This window comes from Limulus polyphemus, unplaced genomic scaffold (genome assembly GCF_000517525.1).
Source record: "Limulus polyphemus unplaced genomic scaffold, Limulus_polyphemus-2.1.2 Scaffold550, whole genome shotgun sequence".
NCBI classification, from domain to species: Eukaryota; Metazoa; Arthropoda; class Merostomata; order Xiphosura; family Limulidae; genus Limulus; species Limulus polyphemus.
Window position 1 is genome coordinate 181,896 of NW_013666160.1, and position 9,945 is coordinate 191,840.

General features: G+C 28.6%; 1 protein-coding gene across 4 annotated transcripts in view; it reads left to right on the forward strand.

The window, feature by feature from the left end:
• Positions 1–9,945, forward strand: part of LOC106459038 (PTB domain-containing engulfment adapter protein 1-like) — a 119,913-nt gene that overhangs the window by 68,298 nt on the left and 41,670 nt on the right. For all 4 annotated transcript variants that reach the window (XM_013918611.2, XM_013918610.2, XM_013918612.2 and 1 more), the window contains 2 exons: positions 2,145–2,243; positions 9,468–9,605. In XM_013918611.2, the coding sequence (XP_013774065.1) occupies positions 2,145–2,243; positions 9,468–9,605 (237 nt within the window). The remainder of the gene's footprint in view (positions 1–2,144; positions 2,244–9,467; positions 9,606–9,945) is intronic.

The following is a 9,945-nucleotide window of genomic DNA, read 5'->3' on the forward strand; positions in this document are numbered from 1 at the left end:
CAAACTTGAATTTATCAAAAATAGTATAATAATCAGAAACACTAGTTTTTATTAGTTATTATTTTCATGGCATTAATTGATTTAATTGTAATTTCAATTAATTGATTATTTAATGTGATAATAATCGATGTAATCTATACTCACAGATAATCATTTGTGTTGATTGATCGAAACATAGCACACATACTTTAACACTTAGTATCATTCATTTATTAGAAACACTTTACACATACTAAGAACTACTGACAACTATCATCCATTGCCAGGTATTGTCCATGTTGTTTGTCATGTATGAGTCACATGATAACATCAATGTACTTTTATATGATCAAATAAATACACTAGTAATAGTTATGTAGAGTATCAGAAATCTCATGTTTATATATATATATATATATATATATATATTGGTAGTTTTATATAAATACCATCCATTACTAACAGATATGACAGATAATAATAATAATGAGGTTCGAAATTATTTAGTGCTTTCAATGACAGTGGAAGCATGAGTTAGAGATATTTTATAATGATAAAAATCAATGGTTAAAATTTTGAAAGGATCTTATTTATTAGAAGTTTCGTATCATTACCATTTATGATCTTCTGCAGACAGGAGGTGGCTGGGTGGGGATTAAGTCCCTGCTTTTTTTCCTCTTATGTCCTAAAAGTGCCCCTTTTCTCAGTCATAAAAAATTGTCCACAACTAGCAAAAAATATACCTTATTACACACCTTGCTTGCTGTAAGTTTAGAAAAAATGATTTTAGCTTTAAAATGAATGGCACACAGAGACTTATAGGTCTTTATAGCAAAAAAAAAAAACTTGTGATGTTCTATTAAATGTTAATACACAAGAATTAACTGTTTAATTTTAGATTTTGAAAGTTTTTATAAGACTGATTGAATAGGAGGAATGAAATAGGTTCTGTCTGCTTCTCATAGCTTTCAACTCTATGCATACCAGAGGTAACCCATAGTCTCCCCTAACACAACCATAGGTAGTCCACAAGATGAACATATTTTTTTCTACCATTTGTCGGTTGGTGAATGTTGGAATGTTGTGACACCTTGGCACTCAAGAAATGTGCTATGTTCAGTTGATTGCTGTCTTGTCTCCTTGCTCTGATGTTTGAAAAGAAAGAACTCACATGAGTGGTAAAGATTTAACAAGAACGAACATGTACTAAATAATTGTGATACACCATTATTGCTAAGCATTTCCTTTTGAAAGCCAAATCCAAGTTACTGACACTCTGTGATTTATCTTGCATCATTATTAAGATTAGATTTTCACTTGTACAACACTTTCTTGATGATAAAGTAAATGGTCTTTAAGGAATATTTGTGCTTCATAATTGTTGACAGGCACATTTTCATGCAGTGATTTACATGTCACATCAAGTTGGTTCACAAAATGTATTTTCATACAGATTTTACTGTGATATGTTCAAGTTAACTGAAGATTTGTCTTCCATTTTTCCATTCTTAGTTTAAAAGTTAGTTTGCAAATGTCTGTTGGTGGTGGGCTGCTGTGAGGCTGTATATCCAAATGGGCAATAGAAAAACTGATTTACATAGGTTAAAACTAGTCATTTTTCTGATTACTTATAATTAAAATACTTAACAAATACTAAAAATATCAAATCGCCTTATGATCTCATATGCCAGCAATATATCAATACTATAACGGTTGAACTTAACTGCTAGAAATACAAAGACATTATCTTTTGAAATATAATGATATATCCTTGTTTTTAGTTCCATGAACACACTTTTTACAGATGTTGAGGCATCCCCTCCTCAACATACATAGTTTAAACATAGTGATTACTAATTCAAGAATTTTAAAACCTTCTAGTTTACTTTGTAAGAACAAATTGTTTATTTACACAGCAAGTTAGAATGAAAAGTTGTGACTATGGGAGATTAGAAATTGGTTAGCAGACTGTTTCTAATATTAATATAGCATTGGCATTTATGATAAGATCACATAATGATTGATAACTTTGTTTGAAATAGGTATAGATAGAAAAAATGTTGATTTTTTTTTGTATTGTTTGTTGCTGATCTAGTTATGAGAAATAACTTGTCAGTATATTTATAATAAGCACGTTTCTAACAATAAATCACTTTTTCATCCAGTTTTCACAACAGCTGAAAAAGTCAGAAGGAGGAAAGACTCCTAAAGTTGAGCTTACTATATCTGTGGATGGAGTAGCCATTCAAGACATAAAGACTAAGGTAAAAATCTGTGCATTACAGGTAATGAAGTTTATAGGCTTAGCATCAAGTATTGTCATAGATGTTGATCTTGGCATCATTCTTAGTAATTTCATGTTAGTGGAGAAACTACGGTTTGATTAATCTGGTAGCTTAAAGTTTTCAGACCTAAGATAGTCATAACAATCATAACATTATTGTAATATAGTCACACAGTATAAGCCTAATGAAAGAACTATATTGTCTGTGTAGAAAGAACAATTCATTAGATATTTTCAGAGATAGGTTTTGGTTGGTTTTGAAGATGGCTTTCATATATATATATATATAATGCTAAAAAATTAACCACATTCTAAAATGAATAAATATATAAATAAAAGTACTTTTACATTGGTCACGTGAAAAGCATGTTTGAAGTTAATACTCTTGTATTGATGTTTATGCTGTGAAATGTTTTTATCATCACTGCTTGACTATTTTACTACACTAATATAGGGGATGTGTAGTAGTATTGTTATGAATTAAGTCTTTAAAATTCTTCACAAGATGGTATTTTGAGAAACACTTGATTAGGATTCCATGAAAATCTTTTATAAAAGATAAAAAGATTTAAAAACTAATTTTTTTTATTTTTTTTGCTTATTTAACTAGTTCTAATCCCATAGAATGTCATGTGGTGGAAATGAATAAAAACATCTTAAAAGTAGTAATCCAACATCTCATTTAAACTTTGAAAACAAAACTTCTTCATTCTTTTGGTTGTTGGTAAATGATAGTCTTTTAAAGTAGCTCAAACATGGGCTGAAGTGAAAGATAAAATAATCCTCTTGGCTTCTGAAGAAGGTGGTGAAAACTGAAGCATTAGTATTATATTCTTGAGTGTAAGATCAGTGACAGCTGTAGTACAAAAATATAATATTTTATTAGGTTGTTAACAGATGTTATGAAATATAAAAAATATCATCATTACTTGACAAGGTATTTTATAGTTTTGATATAAACTATCATATCTTCTTGAGCAAGGCCATTCAAAGATGTAACTTAACACTGTAATAGGCCCTTGGATAAAACCCTTTTTCAGTTGTGATATAAAGTATCATGTTTTCTCAAGTAAGATCACCCACAGCTGTTTTGAAACTTTTATAATCCCTTGGACAAAATCTTCTACAGTTTGTATATAAAATAATGATATCTTCATGATAACACTCAGTCTCTTGGACAAGATAAGTTGTAATAAGTTGGTTACAGTTGTAATATAACCCTCATAATCAAGTGAACGACAGAGGTCTTGTGTTATATTGCTTTCCTAACCAAAATGTTAGAGGAATGTTTTGTAATTATCCTTTTTTCTTGTTATACTTTGAATAGTATAAAAAGCATTGTTAAAGAACATGAGAAAGAATATTTTTTTTGTTAACTTAGAAGTACTTAATTACAAAAGATTAGTTTTAGCAAAAGAACATTCTGAGTTTGAAAATAGAAAATATTGTTATCTATGTTAAAAATTTCTTTTCTTTTTCACTAGAGATGAAATTGAAAAGACTATTTGTGATGTAGGGGCCTAATGCATTCTTTGATTGGCCATACCCTCTGCTGTGGATTACAGTTTCACCTATTCAAGGCTCATCAGCACAGCTTGGGTCAGCAAATCAAAAGAAATATCATTAGGCCTTGTATAATGGTGAAGTGTATATGCTACCTATGGTGTTTTGAGTTTGCTTTACTTCACTATATAGTACCCTAAGCTACTTTATGTTATGACATTTTGTTTAATTCATTATTTGGTATTATTTACATACTTAAGTTCATTATTTGGAATTATTTACACACTTAAGTTCATTATTTGGTATTATTTACACACTTAAGTTCATTATTTGGTATTATTCACATACTTAAGTTCATTATTTGGTATTATTCACATACTTAAGTTCATTATTTGGTATTATTCACATACTTAAGTTCATTATTTGGTATTATTCACATACCTGAATTAATTCAGGTTACTATATGGTGAAGTAAAATGGTCTCAAAACCCCATAGAGAGAAAATATTGTTATTGTAATATTAGAAAGTCATTTGATTTTTACTGCATGTCATTCAGTGCAGCTGTTATCAAAGTCAATAAGAAATAACAGAATGTGTGCTTAAGACACATGTTGAATATCCCTATTATAGATTTCTTGTGCTCAATAAATCATAAACATTGTACTGTATTGTAAAGTTTTAGTTTTATTGCTTTCTTTTTTATAAGTGCGATGGCAGGAATAAGACTAATTTATGAACAAAATTTATTGAAAATTTCAGTTCTATATTAATTTTGTAGAAGTCTTTTAATGGGATTTTTATTTCATTTACTTTCCTTTTAATTTTGTATTGCTTTTTATTAGTACGTTATATGCGAAATAACAATAAATATCTCAAGAAAAGTAAAAAAACAGTTTCTTATAATACTTCACACAAAACTAACAAATAAACCAAACTTTCACCTTGTTTAAAAGGTTGACATTAATGTTATTTCATTTTCTTATTTTTATTTCTAGTTTCATTTGATTTAATTTTCGTACTTATGATGACCTAGTGAAATATCATCATATCTGTTTTTGATATATTATTTTATTTTTAACTTTTGACTTGAGTTATATAACTTTTATATTTTAATCATTCTCTCTCTCTAAATTTTCTTCACATATTGTTGAATGATTTACTTTTACTATTATGTTTTGATGTGGAATTTTTTTCTTTGAATCATAACTTACAAGTAAACAATGTAATTAATCATTAATTTTATTTACTTTTTTAACTTTTTACAAAGAACTTGATGGTGAAAGTGTTTCCCTTCTCTAATTGGAAACCAAGAAAAATAAAGAGAAGGGACAAAGAGCATGTGTTTGAAAATGTACATGTATACTCCTATTAAAAGCAATGAGCAACCAACCTTAGAGGATGCTCCCACTTAGTTGACTTCTGTTTCATGATTTTATACATTAAGAGTAGCTGTATCATTGGATGTACTGTTATATTGTGGAAATTAAACTTGAAGAGGATGGAGTTTCCAACTTGAGTGACTACACAAACGTCTGTTCTGTAATGTATATGTTAACCACTGAAAGACGTTCTTTCTAATGCCCTCAAACTGTTATTCAATCTTTATTTTCCTGAAGTTATAGCCATTGTTGCCCTAATTCAGTTAGGTAACAGTTACTTATTTCCTTTAAAAGAGTTTCTTTTCATAGATATTAATAACCTGTGAATTGCAAGTTTATGTTGGAAGATTCTGTCAGTTGTTTATATTAGTGTGTGTTTTTTAATGATCCTTCCTGTACTTTGTACTTTTAATTAAAATTTCCTGGTTGACTTTAATTAGACACAAAATTAATTCATTATTCAGTTTCAGACAATGAAGGGTTGTTTGTTGACAAGATTAGCAGACTCGTAATGATTTCTTGAACATTTTATGGCTGTAATTATTAAAATATTGAGAAGGGAATATTATTAATTAACATGTATGTTTCACTTTCTGTTAAATAAATTTCAAATTAATTGTTAGTTAGTAGATATTTAGATATGATGATAAATGAAATCTTAAAACTATGGAAACTGCATACAAAAATATTATAGTATTAACCATATTATTATGATAATAAATAATATATATAAATATATTAATTGTTAACATTGAATTTACAAAAGTGGAACTGTCTTATATATATTGCGAACTGTTCTTCTGTCTCCCAGTTGAAAATCTGCGCATACAGGCAAAGCTTAACATTGCTTTTGAAATGATGGGAAAACAGGAATAAATAATATTGATGCCAATTTTGTTGTCACAAGCAGAATATTCTACACTAAATTGTTAGGAATTAATCACATTATTATTCACATTTCAGAACATGACGTAACTTAAAGAATAAAAATGTAGATTTACTGTTTGTTATTGTTAAGGGGCTTTTAGCATGAATGAAATGCTCAACAGTTACTTTTCACAGTGGGTGGTATAAGGAGCTCAGAGCTTTGGCTCTGAGTGAAATCAAGAGTACAACACAATTAACTTTTTTAAAGTTCATGAAATAATCTAAATTGATATATTAACTTAAACTTTTCCCATCACTGGGGATGGGTACTTTTGCTTGTTAACAATGTAACATATACACACATTACTATAATTATCTTAGTAGAGCATAAGTTTATGTCAATAATTAGTAAGCAGAGATTTTCATATCTTTTAACTCATGACTCTTTTAAAAAAGCTGTTAATTTTAGAGTTTACGTTACTCTGATTAAAGGTGAACTGATTATGTTGTAAATATCCAGTGAAAAAAAGAGTACTGTACTTATGTTCTTTGAAGAAAGAAAATTATTGATCTCAATAGACATCCATCTTTATTATGTGAGCACCTAACCGTGAAGAAGTAAATTGTGATAATTAAGTACCCAAATATACTCCTTAATGGCCACTTTGTGTATCTAAAAGAAGTAAGACTTTTATACTATTTACTTATACACACCCAAATGGGACAGACTAATCAAGCAGTAAATAATGAACAAGTTGCATAGCTAAGTAGGCCTTTAAGCTATCATAAAAGGTTTTTACTGTGACTGGTTACATAAACCATTACCTAGCATGATGTAGCAGTTTATAATAAGTTTTGTTGAACCTGTTATTTTATTTAAGCCTCATTTTATTTAGAGTTATTGGTTGGTATGTGATAGGACCAAGTGGTAACATGTTTCAACTGAATAAGGAAAGGAAGTGTTACTGTTTGAAAAAGAAAAGTATCTTTTGTGATTAATTTTTAGCATTATACAATATCTATTTTAGAAGCCAATTTGGGGTTGTTCTACAGTTGTGTGGTATGAAAACACATTTTAAAAGTGAGGTTTAAAACTCTGTGGTATGAATATACACATCTGTTGTAGCATTGGGTTAGAGATTGGTAATATACGTTCAAATTCTTTATTTTTCAAGCAGTGTAAAACCAAGTTTATTTTTTCAGCTTGCTCTGTTTGAAGAAGTATCTAAATTATGTCAAACTATTGTAAATTTAAAGAAATACACTTTGCCATTCACTCCAATACTAAAATACACAATAATCCAAAACAAAACTAATCATGGTTTGTCAGAGTGCATTTTATTTGTGAATCACATTTCATTAAATCAATTTTTTTTTAAATTAATAGAGTGTAAAGACTATTAAACTTGGAATTATCAATATTTTCAGTAGTCTGCATAAAATATTACAATATGCATGAGAACTTGGAAGTGAAAACTAGATTTATAATTTTACCCAACCATACTTTGTATTGACCTTTACTCAAGTATTGTATTTGGCAGTGTTAGATGCCTGGCTTCTAGAGTCACCCATTACAGCAATGTACTAAATTCAGTCATAATTGACATCTCAAATTAGGCAAGATGAGGTGTGTGTATCATTAAACAATGTTAGATCTTCACATATGTTCTCATTTTACTCAGTTTCTAGTAAAATAAAAGATATTTCCATTTTTCATAATTTGGTTGGATGTTAGATCTATGTATAATGTATTGTCACTCAGTTTCTAGTAAAACAAAGGATGTTTCCATTGTTGATAATTTGGTTGGATGTTAGATCTTTATATAATGAATTGTCACTCAGTTTCTAGTAAAATAAATGATATTTCCATTTTTGATAATTTGGTTGGATGTTAGATCTTTATATAATGTATTGTCACTCAGTTTCTGGTGAGATAGAATATTTTTCGTTTTTTTTGGAGCCTAATCCTGTTATTTCAATTTCTAGTGTGATAAAAGGTTACAATTCAAAGTTAGTTGAGTTTTAATTACCTCTTCAGCCTTTGTAGTTTCACTGATTTGAAAAATAATATCTTTCATTATTCAATAATCTTAACTCATGACTGATGCAGAAGGTAATTACATCCATCTACACAAAATGTGACAAACTTTTAGTAAAATGTACAAGCTTATTGTACACGAAAATTCAGATGTGTTACAAAAGTATATGTCTGTGAATTGATGATATCTGTCTGACTCGGATTTTGGCAAGCCATGGTGTGAGGTCATGTTCATGTAAAGAATGAAAATAGTTTTGTTCATTTACAGTTTGCATATTTTCATAACCTTTAGAACTTCCAAAAATGTATATCTATTATTTTTTCAGTATCCCTGTATATTGTAATTTGTATTTGCTCTTCTCTACCATGGATTATTGTTAAATCAGCAGTGTAGGGTAAAATGAATAGTTGGTAACTTTGACATCAAATACATAATATCATGTTTCAATAGCATTCTAAAAGGACATGGGATGTGCACTTTGACCCCCCATCTGTGTATATAAGGTTAATACTGAAAAACTCTGAGATAATTCTGTTGTATAGAGTTTGACTGAGTACTTACTAGAAAGTAGGGAGATAACTTATAAAAAACAATTTTGAAAAAAGTTTGTACTAGCACATACTTAAGAGCTGAAAGGTAGCTATATGTTTATCTTAAGACAGTACTAGCTTAGAAACTGAGAAATTACTCTGTTTAGCCTTGATATGACACTTGCAAGAAACTAGGGACATAACCTTTGCTGTTTATACATTGTTGCAAACCTATAAAATTCAGTTTTAATGTAAATAGTTTTAAATATAGCATTGTGAGTTTTTCTGTAGCATATATATATATATATATATATATACATATATATATTTAGAGTATCAAATGGTTAAATGGCTTAGCTCTGTTTGCTGTGCCCACCACAGGTATCAAAACTTGTTTTTTTGTGTTACAAGCCTACAGACTTACTGCTATGCCACTAGGGGATATATATATATATAGTTTTAGTATAATATTTAGACAAAGGTTCTGTGTTAACTTTTCATATAATTGTTATTAAATGTTTGGTTAGACATGCACTTTTAGTTTACCTTAATGAATATTAAGTAATTTTTTGTACATCTGTAGATCTCATTGAACAATTAAAATTATTAAATATTAGTAAATAAAATATTTTTCTAATGGGCAGTCATCCAGTATTGAAAAGATTAATGTAGATATGATGATGAAACATGGGTAAATTTGTACAAAGTTTTCTTCCTTTTTTTTGTTAAATGCTATATTAGTGTCATTTGGACCATGTTTTATATTTTCATGATGAAATAAATAACAGAAACAGTAGATCAGATGGATAATGTCTACCCTTTGTTGATATCTTTGCAAGTATATTTGTTCAAAATTAACATAAATCTTTCTCATTCCTTTTACAGAGAATATTTCATCAGTTTCCTTTGCATCAGATCTCTTATTGTGCTGATGACAAATCAGATAAAAAGTTTTTCACTTTTATCGCAAAAGAAGAGAACTCTAAGAAACATAACTGCTTTGTGTTTGTCAGTGAAAAGCTGGTATGTGGATTAGTTTTGGTAATTAAATCGAATCTGAAAGTATTGGATTTTTTTTATTAGCATTATATACATTTTCTTTGAACATGAGTTTTTTTAGTGCTTTTATTATAACTTGTGAACATGGCTATGGGTTCCTGTACTGGGGCATACATTTAATGATCATTTATTCTGGTAATTCAATTTATAATGCAGCATGTTTATATACATGTATTCTTATAAATGCTTCATTAGTATTTAATATGAGAAAAACAATCACATAAATTATTTTAGTATTGATGTTAAATGTGGTCATAACAAACACTGAAAAATTATGTGTATATATATATATATATATATATAT